Source organism: Pogoniulus pusillus, chromosome 8, assembly GCF_015220805.1.
Source record: "Pogoniulus pusillus isolate bPogPus1 chromosome 8, bPogPus1.pri, whole genome shotgun sequence".
Classification (NCBI taxonomy): Eukaryota; Metazoa; Chordata; class Aves; order Piciformes; family Lybiidae; genus Pogoniulus; species Pogoniulus pusillus.
Genome location: NC_087271.1, coordinates 10,700,110 through 10,725,892, shown reverse-complemented (window position 1 = coordinate 10,725,892; position 25,783 = coordinate 10,700,110). Strand labels below are relative to the sequence as shown.

The following is a 25,783-nucleotide window of genomic DNA, read 5'->3' as shown; positions in this document are numbered from 1 at the left end:
CTGAAATGTCTGCTTACAAAATACCTGCTCAACCACAGCTTCATCTGGCTTTTGCAGCAGGCTCCAGGTTCCAAGTTAGCATAACCCTAAATAGAAGAGGTTTTGTGTCCAGCATATGACACCTGTATAGGGCAGTTTATAGTCAGTCAGAAGTTCTTCTCAGAGCAAAATTATTCTGGTTAGAGTTAGCTTTCAAGAATCTTTGTGCACTTCTCAGAGTTGCTTGGGAGAAGAAGATGGTGTCCTCTGAGTCTAGTCATATACTGAGATCTCCAGGCAGAAACTCAGGAGCTGCTCTCTGTTGATAGCTGTGTTTGTCTGGATGACCAACAGCCATTTTGCTATTTGCAATCTCACTTCCCCAAATGCTGACTGTAAAACCAGAACTTCACATAGAGCCCTGTGTGAGTGCAGCTGCAGTGGCAGTGAAGGTTGAGAACCTCCTTCTCCCTACTACCTGCTCTGGAAACCACTCAACAGCCAACTGAGGACAACCCAGCCTGGTACAGCATGTGAGTGTCCCCCTGGGCACATCATTTACTCCACCTGCTGTGAGGAAGTATAGGAAACATTTTTTTTTCTGTAAGGAAATATAAGAAACCTTTTCAGAAGCTGTGAAGACATTTAGAGGAAGATGGAGAACCCACTTCTTTTATTTCCCCAACTAAACATCTCTGCTTCAAAGGAGAAGCCCTACCACAATGTCATGAAATCAACAATTAAAGAAGAGCCACATAAAGCAAGCAAGCCTGGGTAAGTTTCAAGGTCACACTGAGGCTCTGGAGTGTTTTGGCTTGTAACATAGCTTGTGGGCATGAATTTAGGGCACAGATAATTTTCCCTTTGGTTTATGATCTTGGGGGTCTCTTCCAACCTGGTTGATGCTATTCTCTTCTATTCTTAGTGCCATGGTTTAGTTAATTAGAAAGGTTAGGTGATAGGATGGACTCGATGCTCGTAGAGGTCTTTTCCAACTCAGTTAATTCTGTGATAGGTTGGACTCAATGCCTGTAGAGGTCTTTTCCAACTCAGTTAATTCTGTGATAGGTTGGACTCAATGCCTGTAGAGGTCTTTTCCAACTCAGTTAATTCTGTGATAGGTTGGACTCAATGCCTGTAGAGGTCTTTTCCAACTCAGTTAATTCTGTGATAGGTTGGACTCGATGCCCGTAGAGGTCTTTTCCAACTCAGTTGATTCTGTGCTGTCTATGAAAACTGCAATCCCAGAGATTGTTATCCATAAAATAGTAATGTATCACAGAAATATTTAAGAACAAGAAACCAATCAAATAATAAACTAAATAAAGAAGAAAGTGAGGTTTCCAGAAGTTCTGAGCAATGATTCTTTAACGCCTGAATGTGAGTCTCTCTCTGAAAATTTCAAATGACAGGAAGCAACACTTCCTTTCTCTTTGTGAAACACTAAAAGCAGAAGGTGCTGAGCCAACTCTTTGTCTTCTCTGATGTGAAATTCTCACCCCTTCATCTTCAAAATAAATGCAAAAGGTATTGAAAGCGACAAGATTTCCATTTCTCTTTGCCAGTGCTTCAGATGGAAATTTGTGCTTAGCTACAGAGAAAAAGAATAAACTCCTGTGCACGGTATATGTAGAAGCAATATCAACATTACTGTAAGTGAACTTAGGGAATCTCTGATGCAGGAGCAGAGATATTAGTCAAAGGAAATGTGTGAGGGAGGAAAAAAAACCCCAAATTTCAACGAGGTTGCTTGAAAAGTTTCCCTAACTGTCTTGTAGAGCTAAGCAGAAGAGAAATAGGCTGAGCCTTCTCCTGCAGAAGTCTGAATTCCACGAAGAGGATCATTTTGGTAAAGCTGGCAACTTGACAAAAGCAGCAAGGTAAGCAGCATAAGAGACTGAGTTGATGGGGGGGGATTCCTTTCAGGAAGTGCCTCTGTGACTCAGAACCTTTCCTGCATCTGTGCATGATGTGTTCAGCCTCGGCAGAGAACAAAGCTTTCCACATCAATTCAAAAGCCACCATTCTAAGCCAGGCATACAAACGCCACAGAACTAGGCACCCAGGTAACTTGGCACTAGTGCATTCATACCACTAAGTGCAGACTGGTCCCCAATCACTTGCAGCTGTATTTGAAGCTTGCCAAAAGCATTTTCATCTGTCTGCTGGCAGATATTGAGCAAGCATCAACTCAGAGACGTAGCTGACAAATTGCTGTTTACCAGGAAATCATAGAGCTCTTTCTAAAGCAGGCTTCCCAAATAATGCTGTGATGCACAAGTGCCAGGTGCATGTCAAACACTGAATGCACAGTCCCTCAGTAATTACAGTAATTGAACACTCTTGTCTCTAAAGTTCAGATACTGATGGATCTGGTGTAATACTGTCCCCTTTATACCATTTCTCATGAAGATGCAGGGTATAATCTTGGTTTTGTTGACTTCAGTAAGAGTTTAGTTCCTGACTTCAGTGGGATACCAATATCTCACTCCTCTATTAAGAATTGTGATTACAGATCTTGACACCAAGCTAGAAGCAGGTGTTGATCTGTTGGAAGGTAGGAGAGCCCTGCAGAGGGACCTAGACAGGCTGGGTGGGTGGGCAGAGGCCAATGGGATGAGATTTAACAAGGCCAAGTGCAGGGTTCTGCACTTTGGCCACAACAAACCCAAGCAGCGCTACAGGCTGGGGACTGAGTGGCTGGAGAGCAGCCAGGCAGAAAGGGACCTGGGGGTACTGGTAGATAGTAGCTGAAGATGAGCCAGCAGTGTGCCCAGGTGGCCAAGAGAGCCAATGGCATCCTGGCCTGCATCAGGAACAGTGTGGCCAGTAGGACAAGGGAGGTTATTCTTGCCTTGTACTGAGCACTGGTCAGGCCACACCTTGAGTACTGTGTCCAGCTTTGGGCTCCTCAATTCAAGAGAGATATTGAGGTGCTGGAAGGCGTCCAGAGAAGGGTGACAAAGCTGGTGAGGGTCCTGGAACACAAACCCTATGAGGAGAGGCTGAGGGAGCTGGGGGTGTTTAGCCTGGAGAAGAGGAGAGTCAGTGGGGACCTCATTGCTGTCTACAAGTACCTGAAGGGAGGCTGTAGCCAGGTGGGTTAGTCTCTTCTCCCAGAAAACCAGCAACAGAATAAGGAGATACAGTCTCCAGTTGTGGTAGAGGAGGTCTAGGCTGGATGTTAGGAGGAAGTTCTTCCCAGAAAGAGTGATTGGCATTGGAATGGGCTGCCCAGGGAGGTAGTGGAGTTGCCATCCCTGGAGGTGTTCAAGAAAAGCCTGGCTGAGGCACTTAGTGCCATGGTCTAGTTGACTGGATAGGGCTGGGTTGGACTGGATGATCTTGGAGGTCTCTTCCAACCTGGTTGATTCTATGAAAAGAAGAAATGTGTAAAGTATTGCAACTCCATGGCTTGAAAAAAATCACCTCTCTATTCTTTCTGTCACAAATTGCTTCAGAATCATAAAATGGTCTGGGTTGGAAGGGATCTCTGACGATCATCTAGACCAACCTGCCCTGCCCCCGCAGTCAGCAGGGACATCCTCAACTAGATCAGGTTGCCCAGAGCCCTGTCAAGCCTAACCTCGAATATCTCCAGGGATGGAGCTCCAACCACCTCCCTGGGCAAACTGCTCCAGTGTTCTGTCCTCCTCGTAGTAAAGAACCTGTTCCTAGCATCCAATCTAAATCTGCTGTTCTCTAGTTTGAAGCCACTGCCCTTGTCTTATCACCACAGGCCTTCTTGTAACCCCCTTCAGGTACTGCCAGGCTGCTATTAGGTCTCCCCAGAGCCTTCTCTTCTCCAGCATGAACAACCCCAGCTCCCTTAGCCTGTCCTCGCAGCAGAGGTGCTCCAACTCCCTGATCATTTTCATGGCTCTCCTCTGAACCTGCTCCATCAGGTCCATGTCCTTCCTATATTGAAGGCTCCAGAGCCAGACACAGTACTCTAGGTGAGGTCTCACCAGAGGAAAGTGGCAGAATCACCTCTCTGGATCTGCTGGCAAGGCTGGTTTTTAATGCAGCCCAGGAACGCTTCAGTGCTTCCTGTGCTCTTTTGTCTTGTTAATCTGGATAAACCTTGTTTAAGGAGTTAGTATCTTCTGGACCAAGATGTCTGCTTTGACCAGAGCTGCTTCTGCAAGACATGACTAATTGTGAACATGCAGCAGAACCTGCATGAATGCCCATGAAAAAGCATGGTTCGAAGCACTTGCACTTATGCACCTGGATAACGAGGCAATGTTTGTTGCTTACATGTCCAAGCCTCATGCTCATCCAAAAGGCAGGGTGTTGTCATGACCTGGGAGACTTTCCACTCTATGGTCCTGGGTGGTTGCATCTCTTTCTGTTACTCCTTTCTCTCTCTTTCTTGCTTTTCTGCTGTCAGAAAAAAAAAAAAATCTATCATTTTACAGTTCACTCAGAAATAGAAAACATTGCAAGCCCTCAGACCATCTTTTCCCAACCATTTCTTGGCTACAGACCCTCAAAACCGTCCTAAGACTTCATCTAAAAAGAGAAAGCACAGCCTCCATGGCACCTAGATGCAGACAGTATTGGATGGCTGAGTAGCCCCTGGGTATTTTGCACAAAGCACACAGCCATCAGTGCATCCTTGGGAGCTGTGAAAAAAAGCAACTTTCAGAGGCAGATACAACAGCAAAAAATAATGCTCTCCAGAGTTTCCACCTTTCAACAGACTACCACTTCCTCACTCAGCCAGCTGCCTGTTACAACATCACTCTCAGCCAGGTGCCTAGCAGGGAGTCTACTGCTATGAAACAGGTAGATTCTTGCAGGTCTTTCTTGATATATGGCCAGCACCAGAACGAGAGGACACAGCCTCAAGCTACGCCAGGGGAGATTTAGGCTGGAGGTGAGGAGAAAGTTCTTCACTGAGAGAGTCATTGGACACTGGAATGGGCTGCCCGGGGAGGTGGTGGAGTCACTGTCCCTGGAGCTGTTCAAGGCAGGATTGGACGTGGCACTTGGTGCCATGGTCTAGCCTTGAGCTCTGTGGTAAAGGGTTGGACTTGATGATCTATGAGGTCTCTTCCAACCTTGGTGATACTGTGATAGTGTGTGATTAGAGAGAGAAATGTAGAATAATTTCAGATAAAATGAAGAAAAAAAGAGAAAAGAAATTCCTATTTTCAAAATAACAAGATAATAATTTGAGATTTTAAGTGATTTACTTAGTTTTTATTGTTTCAGTTTTTCACACGAAGGTACTAACCAATGTGAGTAGAAAGAGAATGAAACCCTGCAGATTTACTTAGCTTTTATTATTTCAGCTCTTCACACAAAGGTAGTAAATAATATAACAGTAACTCAGGGAGTGACAGGACCGGGGGGAATGGAGCAGAGCTGGAGATGGGAGATTCAAACTGGATGTTAGCAGGAAATTGTTCAGCATGAGAGTGGTGAGAGCCTGGAATGGGCTGCCCAAGAGGCAGTTGAGGCCCCATGCCTGGAGGTGTTTAAGGTCAGGCTGGCTGAGGATGTGGCCAGGCTGATGTAGGGTAGGGTGTCCCTGCCCATGGTAGGAGGGTTGGAACTAGATGATCCTTGTGGTCCCTTCCAACCCTGACTGATTCTGTGATGTTTAGGGATGCTGTTGGAAAGTGTTTCCTTATGGGCTTCACCAAGAAAATGCAACCCAGCTCTCACAGCAGTGTGTGCTAGAACCATGGGTGCAAGGTGGCAGAAGAGCAGTGTGTCTCTGCCCATGGCAGGGGGGCTGGAACTAGATGATCCTTGTGGTCCCTTCCAACCCTGACTGACTCTATGACTCTAAGTACCAAAGGCCAAAGAATAAGTTAGAGGTGGAGCTACTTAGCATCATTTTACATTTTAGATCTATTTATTTTGTAAGGAGTTTTTGTGGTGTTAATAATAAAATAGATGCAATCATGAGTAGGACATGGGGACGTTCAAGACCCTCACTGTCAGAAGCAAAACTACCAGTGTGAAAGGTTCTATGATTCTATCATTCTATAAGTAGAAAGAGAATGAAACACACAGTGCAGTGATAGTGTCCTCCACACAGAGATGGTGATAGTGGAAATGCCTGTGACCTGTCAATTCTTTTCTTCTTATCTTTAGAAATTGCCAAAATTGACCCAATCTTGGTTTCTGCCTATTATAGCAGCAACTTATTGCTGTATCCAGATCTCAGGGATCTGTGCAGCTCCTGCACTGATGCAGATGCTGAAGAAAAACTAGAAATTGACACTATGAGTTTCCAAGCTCAGCAAAGAATATCTCCAGCATTCCAGGCAGGAGGTTTTGGGGTTTTTTTAATTATTTTTTTAAATGTCAGGGTCTGGAAGTGACCTCTAAAGGGAGGCTGTAGCCAGGTGGGCGTTGCTCTCTTCTCCCAGGCAACCAGCAACAGAGCAAGGGGACACAGTCTCAAGTTGTGCCAAGGGAAGTATAGGCTGGATGTTAGGAAGAAGTTCTTGCCTGAGAGAGTGATTGGCATTGGAATGGGCTGCCCAGGGAGGTGGTGGAGTCACTGTCCCTGGAGGTGTTGAAGAAAAGACTGGGTGAGGCACTTAGTGCCATGGTCTAGTTGATTGGCCAGGGCTGGGTGCTGGGTTGGACTGGATGATCTTGGAGGTCTCTTCCAACCTCATCGATTCTATGATTCTAAAGCTCATCTGCTGTTCTGTCATGCTCACAGGGAAAATACTTTTCCTCATGTTTACATGAAACTTCCTGTGCCTCAGCTTTCACTCATTGCCCCTTGTCCTGTCACTGGGCATCACTGACATGTGGGCAGCTGTGGGCTGCATGTTGTCTGAAGTCTTCAAGGCTGATCTTTCACTATGGCCACATTAATTTCTGTAGCTACAGGAACTCACTGTTCCCAGACTTAAAGTCCACACAGTTCAAAGAACAGTACTTTTTGTGCTCCTAACTAATAAACTCTGCCAGGGAGTGAGTTTTCATTTTTCCTTACTCCAGAGTCCCCCTACTTTACTGCCCTATGCTCATTTCTTGAATTACAGTTCTGCAGCTTTTGTACCTCTGAAGAACTGTTTGTCTTTACCCAGCTATAAAATTCATTCCTGTTAGCAATGACTTCAGCTAGGAGACATGTGACATCTATTTTAATATGTTTAAACAGAGAAAGATAAACTCCTCCTTTTTATTTGGTGCATAGCTAAGATCATTACTGGCTTAAATAGCTTCCCCAAGTGACTGGGATTTCACAGTATCACAGTATCATCAAGGTTGGAAGAGACCTCATAGATCATCAAGTCCAACCCTTTACCACAGAGCTCAAGGCTAGACCATGGCACCAAGTGCCACGTCCAATCCTGCCTTGAACAGCTCCAGGGACAGCTTTATTTCTTCCATCTCAACTTCATGTGCCTACAGCTTTTCCAAGGGGACCCAAACTACATGACTCAGCAGAATGGCAAACCTCCACAATAAAGAGGAGTCACAGTTGAGAAGAATTCAGTCCATGAAAAGTTATTTTACTAAGCTACTCTGGCACAAGTTGCTCATTCATATTCCCTTCCAGTTCACTGTGCATTGCCTTTCATTGAAATTGATTCTAAAATGTCATCAAGCATCTGACAAAAAATGACTTCACTTTTAGGCTTAGACCTAGCATGATACAATTAATCTCTGGCCTTATTTCCATTTCACAGCTACCAAAAATCAAAGTAGTATCCAGGTATGAGTTCAGGGCTAATCTATATAAAACAACAAAAAAGTATTTATCTAAATTTATCACAGAATCATAGAATCAACCAGGTTGGAAGAGACCTCCAAGATCATCCACTCCAACCTATCACCCAGCCCTAGCCAGTCATCTAGACCATGGCACTAAGTGCCTCATCCAGGCTTTTCTTCAACACCTCCAGGGACAGTGACTCCACCACCTCCCTGGGCAGCCCATTCCAATGCCAATCACTCTCTCTGTGAAGAACTTCCTCCTAACATCCAGCCTATACCTCCCCTGCCATAACTTGAGACTGTGTCCCCTTCTTCTGTTGCTGCTTGCCTGGGAAAAGAGACCAACCCCCATCTGGCTACAGCCTCCCTTCAGGTAGTTGTAGACAGCAATGAGGTCCCCCTGAGCCTCCTCTTCTCCAGGCTGCACACCCCCAGCTCCCTCAGCCTCTCCTCATAGGGTTTGTGTTCCAGGCCCCTCATCAGCTTTGTTGCCCTTCTCTGGACACATTCCAGCACCTCAACATCTCTCTTGAATTGAGGAGCCCAGAGCTGGACACAGCACTCAAGGTTTGGCCTGACCAGTGCTGAGTACAGGGGAAGCATAACCTCCCTCATCCTGCTGGCCACACTGTTCCTGATACAGATCTCCTGAAAGAAGTAGGATGTTCTTTTCTCCTTTCTGCATTGTTCTTCAGGACAAAAATATCTGAAGTGAAGGTAAAATACATAGAGCTTGACATGTGTGGTAAAGAATCCACGGAGTTTTGTAGACAGAGCACAGTGCCTCAGAACAATGTGACACCTACAGACTATTGCCTAAACTGTATCGCTCTGACTGTCTTCAGGCTCTAGAATTTTCCATGTCTCATTAAAAATGTGCTGTGGCAACAGCCCCAGAGTGAGTGCAATCAAAGCCACATCTCTGCAAGTGTGGTTTTTACGTTTAAATAGGTGACTGACCTGGTTCTCTTACGAATGTCACCATCCTGCATGATCTCAGTTCCCTTAGCGATTAGCAGTGCAACGCAAACACCCAAGAGAGGAATTTCTACTCTCAAGTTGGCTTTTTGGTTTGTTTGTTTTGTAAATGTGAAAAAAAATCCCACAGCTCTGCAGCTAAAACGTGAGGGAAAAGAATTTAAACTAAATAGCTCTGAAGTCCCTTAATAGAATTAACTCCTTCAGTAATGGGATCTAATCCTGAGCAATAATGATAACAACATAGGCTACAACAGGACTCATCAGCACACATCTTCAACCCCACTCTCTGTTTCTTCAGCAGTGTGTCTCCTGAAGAAGCAGTGAAATGGGGGGAATCTTTTGACAAACTGCTTTCTGAGAAAGGTTAGTACCTTTTTTTCTCTCTCTCCTTGAAGGTTGTAAGGGTGGAAAATTGGTGGGAAGTGATAGAAAACTGTAAAATCCTGTTGTGCACTTAAATGGACCTGGCAGGTTCCTAAACTGGGTCTGATGAGTCATTTATAACAGCATGTGTTTCTGCTCTCCTCATGTGCTTAGGCACAGCAAGCTGTCAGCCACTGGGAATAGCTGAGAAGAACATTTTAAGCTTCCTATCTTCTTGAACAAAGCAATAGAACAGAGAGCAAAGAGTTCTGACAATATAGAGTAGTTTTTCATTTACATATAGATGAAATTCTCCTGCCTGCAAGACCAAACCTTACCAATGAAAGCACGTTCTGTGTAGTAAGAGCAGACTGTCCTCTCTGGGACAGTTTGTTTCTAAAGCAGTGACAGGAACAAAGCTGGCCATCATTTGGAAGGGCCTGTCACACAGTTACCAAATGGATGTACGTCCCTCCTTTCACTTTAGAATCATAGAATCAGTCAGGGTTGGAAGGGACCACAAGGATCATCTAGTTCCAATCCCCCTGCCATGGGCAGGGACACCCTACCCTAGATCAGGCTGGCCAGAGCCTCATCCAGCCTGGCCTTAAACACCTTGAGTACTGTGTTCAGTTCTGGGCCCCCCAGTTTAGGAGGGACATTGAGATGCTTGAGCGTGTCCAGAGAGGGGCGACGAGGCTGGTGAGAGGCCTTGAGCACAGCCCTACGAGGAGAGGCTGAGGGAGCTGGGATTGGTTAGCCTGGAGAAGAGGAGGCTCAGGGGTGACCTCATTGCTGTCTACAACTACCTGAGGGGTGGTTGTGGCCAGGAGGAGGTTGCTCTCTTCTCTCAGGTGGCCAGCACCAGAACAAGAGGACACAGCCTCAGGCTGTGCCAGGGGAGATTTAGGCTGGAGGTGAGGAGAAAGTTCTTCACTGAGAGAGTCATTGGACACTGGAATGGGCTGCCCGGGGAGGTGGTGGAGTCGCCGTCCCTGGGGCTGTTCAAGGCAGGATTGGACGTGGCACTTGGTGCCATGGTCTAGCCTTGAGCTCTGTGGTAAAGGGTTGGACTTGATGATCTGTGAGGTCTCTTCCAACCTTGGTGATCCTGTGATACATCCAGGGATGGGGCCTCAACTGCCTCCCTGGGCAACCCATTCCAGGCTCTCACCACTCTCCTGGTGAAGAACTTCCTCCCCATGTCCAGTCTGAACCTACCCATCTCCAGCTTCACTCCATTCCCCCTAGTCCTCTCTCTCTCTGATAGCCTAAAAAGTCCCTTCCCAGCTTTTTTGTAGGCCCCCTTCAGATACTGGAAGGCCACAAGAGGGTCACCTCACTTTGGAGGGACACATGTCAGTGCTGGAGGCTCCGTGCTTTCCAAACCTGTTCCTCAAACAGCTGACATCAGCACAATTGCATTGCTTCAGCAGATAGAGCATACTTGGGAAAGAAACTACCTTCAGCATAATCTGGCATCACCTACAACCCTATGGCTCAACTGAAACCTTTTAGTTTACTTTTTGTTTACTGATTTGTGGTGGGTTAAGGAACTTCCCCACACACTACTGAAATTTACCATGCCAGCTCAGACAGCTTGGAAGTAAGATAGAGCTGTATTTACAGCAAAGCTAAATCTACAAGCATATATACACAATACATTTACAATTATATAACACATAAGAAATAATACAGAAATCCAAATTCCCTCCCAGGCAAGCAAAAGAAGCCCAGAAGAGGCTCAAAATCACCCTCTCTCTCTCTCAGACAGTAAACAAAACAACTCAGCAAAGCTTACTTTGTTTCTGTTAGTGGAAGATATTAGAGGGAGCAAAGGAGAAGTGAAGGGAAGAGCATCCCAGAGTGTGCTAGTTGGAAGCTAGCTAGAATGTTTTGGTGAGAAGAATTAGATTACAGACTGTGAAAGGGAAACAATGGTGATGTCTGCTTCACTCATAGGCTTGCTGAGATGGATAAGAACAAGAACACAAACATAGATAATGGAGATGCTGTCTGGGCTTTGGGCTGCATCTCTCTAACATAGTCTGCCATCTTTGTGATTAATTCACCTGCTTCCTAAGCCCCTGGCCAACCCTCCAATCTCCCTTGGGCACAAGGCAATGTCTGGAGTAAGGTAGAGAGGGGAGGGAGAAGGTGGAAGGGCGGTTGGGAGCCTCTCCTGGGGACTCAGGTTTCTGGGAGGGCTGTTGTGTTTCTGTATTACCTTTTACCTTGTATATTGCTGTCTATAACTGTCTAGACTGTAAATATCTGCTTGTATATTGTGCTAGCTGTAAACAGAAGCTTCATTCAATTTCCAGAGCCAGCTGAGTCTAGACTGGGTGATTTCCAAAGTGTGGAGGGGTGGGTAACACCCTGTGATGGTTTGGGGGTTACCCCGCCCCTCCCACACTTTGTATTTGCCCCAGCTAACTCAGACGGCCTCTGGGAATATAGATGAAGCAATTTATTTACAGCTAGCAGAATTTACAAGCAGCTATTTACAATATATACAGTTATATACAATTATATACAGAAATATACAAAGGATAAACAATACAAAAGCACAACTCCCCTCCCAGAAACCTAAGTCCCCAGGAGGGGCTCTCAAACCACCCCAACACCTCCCCCCGGCCCCTCTCAACCTTACCCCAGTTCTCAGGAAGAAGAGAGGTGCAGCCAAGAGGTTAGGGAGCAAGGTTAGTAGGAGCAGGGTTAATGAGATGTGACCAGGTCTAAGGCAAAAGCAAGAGTGAGAGACAAAATGGAGAATGTTTTCTTCTTCTTCCCAGAGTTCTCAGCGTAACTGTGAGAGAAGTTGACACCATGTTTTTCATTCCACTGCCTGTTATCAAGTTCTTTTACCAAAACATTCTAGCTTGCTTCAAACTAGCACAATCCACCCCTTGTCTACTTCGCTCAGAGTATCGCTGAGAATTATCCAATCTAATCTAAACCAATATTTACACTAAAACAATATATACAAGTTCAGTTCACACTTCAATCAGATGTAGGTGATTCAAAAGCTCAGAACAGGGACTCCCAGGTGATGTTGGGTTCGTGCTCACATACTGTAGATTCTATCGTAGATTCTCTCAGTGTTGGGCGCCGATGTTACCTAGAACAGAAAACTCCTAACAGCTTGAATTTAAACTCTCTCAGCTAAAGTTAAATTTCTCTGTGGAATACACTGGATTTCACCATTCTCCTGCATTACCCAGTATGTATGACCAGGACCTTCAGCAGAAACCACCCCTCGGACAGGTTTCCCTTCGCCCGAAGGAGAAAATACCCAAACAGTTTTCCCTAACAGATTCTTCTCATGTACAACAGGAACTTTATCACCGTCTACTGTTTGGACCAAATCTGATTGTGCAGGTCCTGCTCTGTTTACTGAACCTCTACTATTTACCAACCAAGTAGCTTGTGCTAAATGTTTGTCCCAGTTTTTCAGAGTTCCACCCCCCATGGCTTTTAGGGTGGTTTTCAGCAAACCGTTGTAGCGCTCAATCTTCCCTGAAGCTGGTGCATAGTAGGGTATGTGATAGATCCATTCAATACCATGCTCTTTGGCCCAGTTTTTCACAAGATTATTCTTGAAATGAGTACCATTGTCTGACTCAATTCTCTCTGGAGTTCCATGTCTCCACAAGATTTGTCTCTCCAAACCAACAATGGTGTTACGTGCAGTAGCATGTGGAAATGGATAGGTTTCCAACCATCCAGTGCTGGCTTCTACCATCGTTAGCACATACTGCTTGCCAGAACGAGATCGAGGTAAAGTGATGTAGTCAATCTGCCAGGCTTCACCATACTTGTACTTTGACCATCTCTCACCATACCATAAGGGCTTGATTCGCTTAGCCTGCTTAATAGCAGCACAAATGTCACAGTCATAGATGACTTGGGTGATAGCATCCATGGACAAGTCAATTGACCTATCACGAGCCCATCGGTATGTTCCATCTCTGCCTTGATGTCCAGATGAGTCATGGGCCCACCGAGCTAAGAACAGCTCACCTCGGTGTTTCCAATCAAGGTCAATGTCAAGATCAGAGTTGGTATCAACTTGAGCAATCTTAGCAGCTTGATCTGCCTTCTGATTATGTTGATGTTCCTCAGTTGCTCTGCTCTTAGGCATGTGTGCATCTACGTGCCGCACCTTCACTGGAGTTTTCTCCAGCCGTGCATCAATGTCCTGCCATAGATCAGCACACCAAATAGGCTTTCCTTTCCTCTGCCAACCATTCTTCTTCCAGTCCTTTAGCCAACCCCATAGAGCATTGGCTACCATCCACGAGTCGGTGTAGAGGTAAAGGATAGGCCAATTCTCACGTTCAGCCACATCAAGAGCAAGTTGAACAGCTTTTACCTCAGCGAACTGACTGGATTCTCCTTCGCCATCTTTCGTTTCGGTAACTCTCCTGGTTGGACTCCAAACCGCTGACTTCCATATTCGCTTGTTCCCAACAAGATGACAGGAACCATCTGTGAACAAAGCATAGTTCTTTTCCTGATCAGAGAGATCACCATAGGGAGGAGCTTCCTCAGCACGAGTTATTTTCTCCTCCGGAGGCTTGGAACAGTCTGTGCCTTCCGGCCAGTTGGTGATCACCTCCACTAGACCAGGTCGATCAAGATTACCCATTCGTGCTCGTTGGGTTATCAAAGCCATCCATTTAGACCAGGTTGCATCTGTGGCATGATGTGGTGATGAACCTTTGCCCTTGAACATCCAGTTCAGAACTGGCAGTCTAGGAGCTAAAAGCAATTGTGACTCAGTTCCAATCACTTCAGAAGCTGCTTTCACTCCCTCATAGGCTGCTAGAATCTCTTTCTCTGTTGCAGTGTAATTTGTCTCTGAACCTCTGTAACAACGTCCCCAGAAACCAAGTGGACGACCACGTGTCTCATTTGGAGCTCTCTGCCAAAGACTCCAAGTTGGACCATTGTCACTGGCAGCCGTGTACAGAATGTTTTTAATGTCCGGACCAGATCTCACAGGTCCCAGGCCCACTGCATGGACTACTTCTCGCTTAATTTGATCAAAGGCTGCTTGTTGTTCAGGTCCCCACTCGAAATTGTTTCTCTTACGAGTCACATCATGCAGAGGTTTGACAATCTGACTGAAACCAGGAATGTGTAGTCTCCAAAATCCCACCACGCCAAGGAAAGAAAGTGTGTCCTTCTTACTGGTGGGAACAGCCATGGTAGAGACTTTGTTGATCACATCCTGAGGAATGTAACGGCGACCATCCTGCCACCGCACTCCCAGAAACTGAATTTCTTTGGCAGGTCCTTTGACCTTGTCTCTCTTAATGGCAAAACCTGCTTGCAACAGAATGTCAATGATTTTGTTACCTTTCTCGAAGACTTCCTCAGCAGTTTGGCCCCACACAATGATGTCGTCGATATACTGGATGTGCTCTGGAGCTTTACCTTTCTCCAGTGCATTGTGGATGACTGAGTGACAGATGGTTGAGCTGTGTTTCCACCCCTGAGGCAAACGATTGAACTGGTACTGGATTCCTCTCCAGGTGAATGCAAACTGAGGCCTGCACTCCTTTGCTATGGGAATAGAGAAGAAAGCATTAGCAATGTCTATGGTTGCATACCATTTAGCCTCCTTCGATTCCAGCTCGTACTGGAGTTCCAGCATGTCCGGCACAGCTGCACTCATGGGTGGCGTCACCTCGTTGAGGGCACGAAAGTCAACTGTCAGTCTCCAGTCGCCCGTAGGTTTACGCACAGGCCAGATGGGACTGTTGAAAGGTGAATGAGCTTTCTCGATGACAGCCTGACTCTCCAGTTGATGAATCAGCTGATGAATGGGCAACAAAGAGTCATGGTTAGTTCTGTACTGCCTATGATGAACAGTTTGAGTTGCAATTGGCACTTCCAGGTCCTCTATGTCATGATGTCCCACAACTGCAGATTCATCAGAAAGTTCAGGTCTAACAGACAATTTCAATTTATCATCCTCAATCTCTACAGATGCTATTCCAAAAGCCCATTTATGACCCTTAGGATCTTTGAAACAACCTTGTCTCAAAAAGTCAATTCCCAAAATGCAAGGCGCATCAGGACCAGTTACAATAGTATGTGTCTTCCACTCTTTACCAGTTAAACTGATCTCAGCCTGCAACTTAGTTAACTCTTGAGATCCACCAGTGATTCCAAAGATAGAAATGGACTCTGTCCCTTTGCAATTGGATGGCAATAAAGTACACTGAGCACCTGTGTCAACTAAAGCCCTGTATTTCCGAACTCTTGAACTGCCAGGCCACCTAATGAATACATTCCAATAGATTCGGTTCTCTCCACTGTCCCTTTCCTCCTCCTGGCTGGAGGCAGGGCACCCCTAATGCTGAACATGGCATGTGGGGTGTACACAATGATTGGTGGTGTTGTGAGAGGAACTGCAACTGTTGGAACAATTGCAGTTGCTCTCGGGAGCTGAAGAAGTGACAGCTACTTTCCGGGCATTGCTGCCTCTGTTTCTGCCACTCTGCAGATCCCTGACTCTCTTTGAAAGAGCTGAAGTAGGTTTACCATCCCATTTGTTCATGTTCTCACCGTATGTGTCACGCAGAAGTATCCACAATGACGCACGTGATTGCTGCTGTCTGGGTGGAATTTGTCTCCTCCTGGGCTGGAATTGCCTTGCAGGAGGTGGGCGTCTGTTCCTGACTGCAGAAACATGCACCCATTCAGATGATGCAGGAATGGTATCCTTTACCAGATTGGAAATTGAGGTTTTAAGGTCCTCCTTCAGTTCTTTCATGCTCTCTTGAAAACCATCTTTAAGCTCTGTAGTCATAGTCTTTATGGCACAGATTATACCAGAATGTGACAAGCTATCCTCAATCTGCCTAAGCTGGTCAGTGAATTCACCAACAGTGAAAGATCTTCCATTATCACTCCTTGCTAGAAATTTACTGGCCAAGATGTTAGCATAGGATGAAGGAGCAAGCTTAATCAGCTTCTTCATGAGACCTGTTCCCAAAGGAATATCATCAGGCTCATGAGTGCCATGATCTCCATAAAGCACTTCCTTCACAGCAAACTCCTTCAGAAGCTTAATTCCCTGCTCAATGGTGTTCCACTTCTTGGCAGCCCATGGCAAATCATCTCGGGAAGGATATCTCATAGCCACAGCCAACAGAAGGCGTGTCCACAAGCTAACCCTACCAAGAGGACTTGCCAGATGTTTGTCCACTCCACTCTCCTTAGTGAGTGGTCCCAGCTGCTTGGCAGACTTGTCTCCTACCTGCAGAGCATTAGCACCAATGCCACGGCATCTCACTAGCCAGCTTAAGATTGGCTCACCTGATTCCCTTGTGTATTCCTTCCTAACTTCCCTGACCTCTCTGAGTGGATCCTTGGAACCCTGGATGTCATCTTCCTCCTCCTCTTCCTCCTGTTGTTCTGGTGGTGCCGGGCCTAACACAATCTTCCTCATAGCATTCCTAAACTCATTGGAACCATCCTCTCTCCTGGCAGCTAACCTCACAGCGCTCCTCTCACTTGAGTATTGTTGTCTCAGCACATCTACAAGGTCTCGCAGACTAACTGCCTCCTCTTCCTCCTCTTGCTGCTGATCACCAGAGGTCCCCTCTCTTACATCCTCCTGTGAACCACTCTTTGTCTTAGCTTTTGCCTTAGCAGGTGCCAGAAGGGCCTGAGCAGCAACAGACTTGGATGTGTCTGCTGGAGGATTTGAATCTTTAGGATTCTGACTTGGAGGGTTTGAATCCTTAGGGGTCTGACCTGGAGCATTTGAATTATTGGAGGTCTGACTTGGAGCATTTGAGTTCAGATCTGCCTTGCTTTTAACAGGAGGATTTTGGTTCTGGTCTGCTGGCTGGGGGTTCGAATTAGCTGAGCTGGTGTCATTAGGATTTGGACTGACTGGGCTAGCGTTACCAGCACTAGTAGTATTATTAACATTAGTGGGATTATTTGCCTGTCCTCCTGGGATGCCTGCCAACCCTGACTTGTTTTCATTTTTGCTAGGGACATTCTGATTTTGGGTATTTGCCTGTGCTCCTGGGGCTCCTGCTAAACTCTGCGGCTTGTTTTGGTTATCCTTATCATTGTTTACGTTAGTGGCGGGAACACTGGCTGTGTTCCCAGCACTTGGAGAAGGAGGGGCAGAGGCTGGCAAGGGGGAAGCCGACAACTGTGTTCCCCTGTTTTGCTGTGAAAGAGACTGCTTCTGAGACACAGAATTTTTCCTAGCTCTTACAGAAGCTGGTTTTGAATTTTTCACCAATAATGCCAAAATTAATATGAATATTAAAATCATGAGGCAAATATTAAAAATTGTGAGAAGAAAAACAGTTTTACACGAGCATGTACCTATGCAAACAGTTGGAATTCCTGTCTTAGGCTGAATAACTCTCATTAGAGCCATATTTAAAGCAGAATTTCCATTGATTGTCACATTATTGACCAGAGCTCCTGTAATGTCCTTGGTAATATTCTCAGAGATATTAAAACCAGCATAACCAAGAATAAAATCACCCCAGCTCCAGAACATATCTGAAACCTTAGCTTTAGCCTTATTATAAGCCAGATCAATGAAATAAGCAACAATTTGAGCTTTTATCCAATTAAATGCCAAGTAAACAAAACCAGACCAGAGCAATGCACCAACCAAATACAATAGATGCTTGATTAGCTTCATCTTAATTCCCAGAGCTAATTTTCCAGTCAAATAACTAGCCCCACGTTGGGAAAGCCAATTAAAAATGTGATGGTTTGGGGGTTACCCCGCCCCTCCCACACTTTGTATTTGCCCCAGCTAACTCAGACGGCCTCTGGGAATATAGATGAAGCAATTTATTTACAGCTAGCAGAATTTACAAGCAGCTATTTACAATATATACAGTTATATACAATTATATACAGAAATATACAAAGGATAAACAATACAAAAGCACAACTCCCCTCCCAGAAACCTAAGTCCCCAGGAGGGGCTCTCAAACCACCCCAACACCTCCCCCCGGCCCCTCTCAACCTTACCCCAGTTCTCAGGAAGAAGAGAGGTGCAGCCAAGAGGTTAGGGAGCAAGGTTAGTAGGAGCAGGGTTAATGAGATGTGACCAGGTCTAAGGCAAAAGCAAGAGTGAGAGACAAAATGGAGAATGTTTTCTTCTTCTTCCCAGAGTTCTCAGCGTAACTGTGAGAGAAGTTGACATCATGTTTTTCATTCCACTGCCTGTTATCAAGTTCTTTTACCAAAACATTCTAGCTTGCTTCAAACTAGCACACACCCAAACCATCACACAGAGCAAAGAGGGACATATTTTTTACATCTTGGCTTTTTCTCCCTATTAGCAAGCCAACGACTTCATCATTGTTTTCTTTTTACAACCAATGATCTAATTTATCTCATTAAAATATCCCAATTGGCCTCAAACCAGCACATGATTCTTCCTAGAGGAGCTATCCATCTTCTACCATAGTTCTTAACTGTGCATGTAGAAAACAGAAGCGAACTTTCCACATGATGCAGTAGGGTGCACTCGATTGTAAGCAGGCAGCATCTGCATGTTTTGGGGAACGAAGCAGAGATTTGTCATTTCATTCAGAGCAGGATGAGAGAAAGCAGCCTTGAGTTGTGCCAGGGGAGGTTTATATTGTGGCCAGTAGGACAAGGGAGGTTATTCTACCCCTGTACTCAGCACTGGTCAGGCCAAACCTTGAGTGCTGTGTCCAGTTCTGGGCCCCTCAACTCAAGAAAGATGTTGAGGTGCTGGAACATGTCCAGAGAAGGGCAACAAAGCTGGTAAGGGGCCTGGAACACAAATCCTATGAGGAGAGGTTGAGGGGGCTGAGCCTGTTTAGCCTGGAGAAGAGGAGGCTCAGGGGTGATCTTATTACTGTCTACAACTACCTGAAGGGGCATTGTAGCCAGGTGGGGGGTGGCCTCTTCTCCCAGGTAACCAGCAATAGAACAAGGGGACACAGTCTCAAGTTGTGGCAGGGTAGGTCTAGGCTGGATATTAGGAGGAAGTTCTTCCCAGAGAGAGTGATTGGCATTGGAATGGGCTGCCCAGGGAGGTGGTGGAGGCACCGTCCCTGGAGGTGTTCAAGAAAAGCCTGGATGAGGCACTTAGTGCCATGGTCTAGTTGACTGGCTAGGGCTGGGTGCTAGGTTGGACTGGATGATGTTGGAGGTCTATTCCAACCTGGTTCATTCTATGATTCTATGACAGTAGGGAAAAATTCATAGAACAAGCCACCCAGGGAAGTGTTTGAGGCAGTATCCCAGAGGGGATTTGAAAGATGTGTAGAAGTGCTCCTCAGGGATATAGTTTAGTGGTGGACATGACAGTATGAGGCATGTGGTTTGACTCAATCTTAAAGGTCTTTTCCAACTCAGATGATTTTATGATAACAGCAGGATAAAGTGAATTGTAAAAGATGCTCAAGACCATTAATTTCAAATTGTCAGTGGAGAACAGTCTACTTGTGAGTGAAAATTCCAACGCTGCTGTGGTCAACCTTGTGATGGTTTGGGTGTTCCCTGCCTTCCCCACACTTTGGAAATCATCCAGACTAGACTCAGTGGCTCTGGAAATTGAATGAAGATTATATTTACAGCTTAGCACAATATACAAGCAGATATTTACCGTACATCCAGAAACAGACAAGGTAAAAGGTAATACAGAAGCACAACAGCCCTCCCAGAAACCTGAGTCCCCAGGAGGGGCTCTCAACCACCCTTTCACCTTCTCCCTACCCCTTTCAATCTTACCCCAGTCCCAAGGAAGAATGGAGGTTTGGCCAGGGGGTTAGGAAGCAAAGTGGATTAGTCAGAGAAACGGAGGGTGAGGTTAGAGAGAGAGATGCAGCTCAGAGCTCCCCAGCAGGAGTAATGAGTGCCTTATCTATGTTTTGATTCTTGTTCTTATACATCTCAGAAATCCTAGGAGGGAAGTAGACATCACCATTGTTTTCCTTTCACAGCCTGTAATCTAATGCTTCTCACCAAAACATTCTAGCTAGGCTCAAACTAGCACAAGCCTAAACTGATATGTGCCTGGGATAAAGTCCATCTTTTTCATGTACCTCCATATATTTTAACTGCTTCAAAGTTTGTAAGATCTTGGTAGTGGATTTTTACAGATGCTGAGAATTCTCTAACTGAAGTTAGAATCATAGAATCAACCAGGTTGGAAGAGATCTCCAAGATCAACCAGTCCAACCTAGCACCCAGCCCTGGCCAATCAACTAGACCACAACACTGATTCATCCAGTCTTTTGTTGAACATCTCCAGGGATGGCGACTCTACCATCTCCCTGGGCAGTCCATTCCAATGCCAATCACTCTCTCTGGCAAGAATTTCCTCCTAACATCCAGCCTAGACCTCCCTCAGCACAACTTGAGACTGTGTCCCCTTGTTCTGTTGCTGGTTGCCTGTCAGAAGACACCAACCACCACCTTGCCACAAAGGGATTTCCCACCTAATATCCTCCTTCCACATGACGTCTATACACGAATACAAGCTCTACATCTATGGAGCCATCAAAGGGGGGAAAAAATCACAATATGATTTTCTAATTATCATAATTTCTTGCATAGCTGAACTGTGCTTCAAGCCTCTAGGATGGTTCATAGCAGAACCATAGCAGTTATGGCACTCAGGATTGTAACAGAAGAGCTGCACTTGTTTAAAAGCCTTTCAAGAAAAGCCTGGATGAGGCATTTGCTGCCATGGTCTGGTTGACTGGATATGGCTGGGGGATAGGTTGGACTGGATGATCTTGGAGGTCTCTTCCAACCTGTTTGATTCTATGATTCTATGATTCCATAATATGATGTAATTCAAAGGGATCACAACCTGTTTTGTCACCTTGCACAAACTGTGAAAAGAGTAACTGTGTGATAAGGATGTGTATATATGTATATTTTACTGCAATTCAACCTTCCCTTCTGTAGCTGGATTGGATGCCTTCATGAAGTTCCTGAAAACTGAGTTCAGTGAGGAGAACATCGAGTTCTGGATAGCTTGTGAGGATTACAAGAAAAGCAAAACTTCACATGAACTTTTGCCAAAAGCCAGGACCATTTATGAAACATTCATACAGAAAGATGCTCCAAAAGAGGTACAGTAAAAAATCTCCTTCATTGCAGCACTGCCTCTGATGAAATTTACTTTGCAGAAGTGCATGCACAGAAGCAGGGGCAGCAGTTAGTCACTGACGTAAGACAGCTCTATCTTAAATGTCAAAACTCTGGAAGGAAAGCTGGAAGCAACTGCAGGGATTACTCTCCCTGCCCTCTATATTTCTTTCAGTGTCCCTCCCCACCCTCCCCCTCAGTTTGTCCCTCTTCTAAGTGCAGGACATGAGTTTAAATACTATGACACAGGAATCAGAGATTCCTAGTTGTGCTAGCTTGAGCCTAGCTAAAATGTTTTGATGAGAAGAATTAGATTGCAGGCTGTGAAAAGGAAACAATGGTGATGGCTGCTTCACTTATAGGCTTGCTGAGAGGTACAAGAATATAAATATAGATAACAGAGTCACTCTCTGAGCTTTGGGCTGCATCTCTCTCTAACCTAACCTGCCATCTGTGTGACTAATCCATCTGCTTTCTAACTCCCTGGCCTATCCTCCATACTACCTCAAACATAAGGCAGATCTTGGGTAAGGTTGTGGCATGAGAGGAAAGGTGGAAGGGCAGTTGTGAGCTCCTCCTAGGGACTCAGGTTTCTGGGAAGGCTGTTGTGTTTCTGCATTACCTTTTAACTTGTATATTTCTGTATAGATTGTAGATATCTGCTTGTATCTTGTGCTAAAGTGTAAATATAAAGCTCCATTCAATTTCCAGAGCTGGCTAAGTCTAGTCTGGGTGATTTCCAAAGTGTGTGTGGGGTGGGTAACACCCAATAGTGGTCTGTTCTCCTTTTCTCTTCAATCAGCAGCTGTCTATTAAATGGTTACACAAATGAGACTCAGAAGATGTTACTTTGAGCAAGCCATGGGGCTGAAAGAGACTAGGAGAAACTATTAAACATTTCCTTAAAAATAATAATGATATTTTAAGCATGGACTTTTCTCAGCTAACCACTCCCTTCTTTCCTTGTGCTACTGTCAGCACACACACACAAAACATTGATATGTTAATCCTAACCACCACTAAGGCCTTTAGATATCACTATAATAGTGCAAAAAAAGTGTTAATGATTACAATTTCTTCATGTTGCTGAAGCATTTTACAAAGGATTCCTAACTGGGCAAAAAGTGTTATTTTTTTGCCTGCTCTGGGAAAGAGATGAACATGTTGAGAGATGATGAATGCTCACTGAAATCACAATCAGCCTCTTCAATCATTCTTTTGGACTTACAATTCCTTGTAATTCTATCAAACTCGTGCAGGTGAAATATGTCACCTACTAATGCTCCTTCTCCTCTGTTCTTTGTCAGAACAGTAAATGTTAAATACTAACTCCTACTTCCCTGTAATGCGGGTGAAAAAGGTGTAATTCTCATTTTAAGACTGAAAAATGGTGCAGTTTCCACCTGTAATTCCCATAGATCACTTTTAAGATTCAAACCTGCTTTTCCTAGAAAGTGTTCACTTTCAAAGACTTAGGTCCCTTATTTCTTTCCTTGCTGCATGTCTTTGGTGTAGAACCTCACATCAAAAAAGGTAAGAGTAAATCCCTTGTTGCCAACTGATCAGTCTGAGCAGTTATGATAAGCATTGCAGTATCAGTGCTGGATGCCCTATGAGATTGATGTAAGCAAAAAGATGATGATGATGATGAGGAAAGCTAGGGAGGGGACAGGGTGTGTTGTACTTTGACTAACAGCAATGTAAAGATTTCTGTCACATAAAGATATCTGTTATAACTTTTGTTTTGGTGTATGTAGTGTGGACGTTGTTCACCTTAAGCAGCTGGCTTTGGTGAGACATCACAGTATCACAGTATTATTAGGATTGGAAGAGACCTCACAGATCATCAAGTCCAACCCTTTACCACAGAGCTCAAGGCTAGACCATGGCACCAAGTGCCACGTCCAATCCTGCCTTGAACAGCCCCAGGGACGGCGACTCCACCACCTCCCCGGGCAGCCCATTCCAGTGTCCAATGACTCTCTCAGTGAAGAACTTTCTCCTCACCTCCAGCCTAAATCTCCCCTGGCACAGCTTGAGGCTGTGTCCTCTTGTTCTGGCGCTGGCCACCTGAGAGAAGAGAGCAACCTCCTCCTGGCCACAACCACCCCTCAGGTAGTTGTAGACAGCAATAAGGTCACCCCTGAGCCTCCTCTTCTCCAGGCTAACCAATCCCAGCTCCCTCAGCCTCTCCTCGTAGGGCTGTGCTCAAGGCCTCTCACCAGCCTCGTCGCCCTTCTCTGGACACACTCAAGCATCTCAATGTCCCTCCTAAACTGGGGGGCCCAGAACTGAACACAGTCCTCAAGGTGTGCTCTAACCAGTGCAGAGTACAGGGGCAGAATGACCTCTCTGCTCCTGCTGACCACACCATTCCTGATGCAGGCCAGGATGCCACTGGCTCTCTTGGCCACCTGGGCACACTGCTGGCTCATGTTCAGGCAGGTATCAATCAGCACCCCCAGATCCCTCTCTGTCTGGCTGCTCTCCAGCCACTCCGACCCCAGCCTGTATCCTTCCCCTAGGTTTGGCTGGGCAGCTGCGGCCAACCAGTGGCAGCTCATTTCAGGCCACACAGCTCCAGAGCCTGCATCTTCTCTCTGGCTAAATTCTCGCTCAGCAGAGATCTTTCACACAGACATTTCTGAGGGTACCAACTGGAAAGGACTGTGCAAGTCTTAGGTTTGATGAGTGGACCATCCTCCTGAATTCATTATCATCATAAACTGCACTTCAGTTCTTAGATCTAAATGATTGATTTTACCTTCTTTTGAAGAAATGACATGTGTGTCTCAGTGAGGAAAAAAAACCAAACCATGTTATAAATGTCACCTTTTAACTGCATTAATGATTAAAAAAAAAATCTATCATATTTTTTTTAATGCTTAAATCAGTGCCTGATGCTTTAAAAAAAAATCTTGTATCAATTAAATTTTCCCAGGATGAATGCAGTGGCACATGGAATAAATTTGCTTTTGGACATGTGTCTCCCATTTAAAGCCTCCAGATATTCATTAAAATGTATTTTTAAAAGTTGCCATTAGAGTTTTCTCACCTTCATTCTACCAAAACTGTACCCAGAAACCAGACATTTAAAGTGTTCATTCACATAGTCTAGTTCTGCATGGATCCCAACTGAGAATGATTGGAGAGCTCTGTATTAGTCTGGGATGGCAAAGCCTGACAGCTGCATCTGTAGGAAGGTGACTATTAGAAAGCTATTTTTAGTCAAACATTGACCTTTATCTTCTGGACTGGATGATTTTGGAGATCTTTTCCAACCTGGTTGATTCTGTGGTTCTCCATTGTACCAATGATGCTCTGTGAAGACTTTCTGGCAGTTGGTGCTGAATATGAGCACACTAACTCTGTGGCATTGAACACAGAATCACAGAAATCACATTCAGGTTGGAAAAGACCCTTGGGATCATAAAATAATTGTCAGAGCTGGAAGTGACCTCAAGGATCATCTAGCTCTGACCTCCCTGCCATGGGCAGGGATGCTTTCCACTACATCACCAAGTCCAGCCAATAACCCTACCCTACAAGGTTCATACCTAAAGCATATCCCCAAGCACCACATCTAAATGACCTTTAAACACATACAGGGTTGGTGACTGCACCACCTCCCTGGGCAGCCCATTCCAATGCCTGAACACTCTTTCCCTGAAAAGTTTTCCTAACATCCAGTCTAAACCTACCCTGTTGCAGCTTCAGGTTGGTCCCTCTTGTTCTAGCACTAATTACCTGTAAGAAGAGACCAGCACCACAACATTCTTGGAGACAATCCAGTGGAGATTCAGGGAACTTGAGCATCTCCTCCATGGAAAGAGATGGAGACCCCTGGGGGCTGCTTAGTCTGGAGAGGAGAAGAGTGAGAGATCTCATCAATGTGTACAGATTTCTGAGGGGTAGATGGAGTCAATCTCTTTTCGGTGGTCAACAGCAATAAGACAAGGAGCAACAGCTACAAACAGGAACATGGAAGGTTTCACCTCAATGTGAGGAGAAACTTTTTTATAGGGAGAGTGACAGAGACTGGGAACAGGCTGGTGACAGAGCCTGGGAACAGGCTGCCCAGGGCCGTTGTGGAGTCCCCTTCTCTGGAGACTTTCAAAACATGCCCGGATGCCTTTCTATGCAGACTACCCTGGGTGATCCTGCTTTGGCAAGGGGGTTGGACTTGATGATCTCTGCAGGTGCCTTCCACCCTCTAACGTTCTGTGATTCTTTCAGGCAGTTGTAGAGAGGAATATCAGGGATTCAAGGTCCTCTTTCAGCAAAGTACAGTCTCACTGCTGTGGATGCTAGCAGAGGAAATGGATATACTTTAAAGAGACACACTTTTTTTCTTATCCTCTAGGTGAACCTGGACTTTCAGACCAAAGAAGTCACAAGTCAGAACATTCGACAACCCATCCTCACCACCTTTGATGCAGCACAAAACACTGTCTACAGGCTGATGGAGCAAGACAGCTACCCACGTTTCCTGAGATCTGATCTGTACTTAAGTTTGCTGAAGGGGAGAAATCCCAGCCGGCCTGCCCTGAGGAGGCGATCGCGATCTTTCACCGTCAATGATTTCCAGGGTGTACGACCAGACTTTACTGTTTGGTAGCAAGGAAAC

At 45.4% G+C, this 25,783-nt stretch overlaps 1 protein-coding gene across 2 annotated transcripts; it reads left to right on the top strand.

The window, feature by feature from the left end:
• The first annotated feature begins 441 nt into the window (after positions 1–441).
• On the top strand, positions 442–25,783 carry RGS18 (regulator of G protein signaling 18). 2 transcript variants are annotated; one of them, XM_064148286.1, is made up of 5 exons: positions 442–753; positions 1,758–1,859; positions 8,960–9,021; positions 20,974–21,140; positions 25,520–25,783. In XM_064148286.1, the coding sequence occupies exons 1-5, from the start codon at positions 635–637 to the stop codon at positions 25,772–25,774; spliced, it is 705 nt and encodes a 234-aa protein (XP_064004356.1). In that variant the 5' UTR covers positions 442–634; the 3' UTR covers positions 25,775–25,783. The 2 variants fall into 2 exon arrangements, with proteins under 2 accessions (XP_064004356.1, XP_064004355.1); XM_064148285.1 differs by having other exon boundaries at positions 8,957–9,021.

Excerpts from the sequence above, each read along its gene's own strand:
- RGS18 (XM_064148285.1), top strand. The coding sequence starts at position 635 with ATGGAGAACCCACTTCTTTTATTTCCCCAACTAAACATCTCTGCTTCA. Across the intron at positions 1,860-8,956 it reads AACTTGACAAAAGCAGCAAG|CAGTGTGTCTCCTGAAGAAG; the intron begins GTAAGCAGCATA and ends CTGTTTCTTCAG. Across the intron at positions 21,141-25,519 it reads AGAAAGATGCTCCAAAAGAG|GTGAACCTGGACTTTCAGAC; the intron begins GTACAGTAAAAA and ends CTTATCCTCTAG.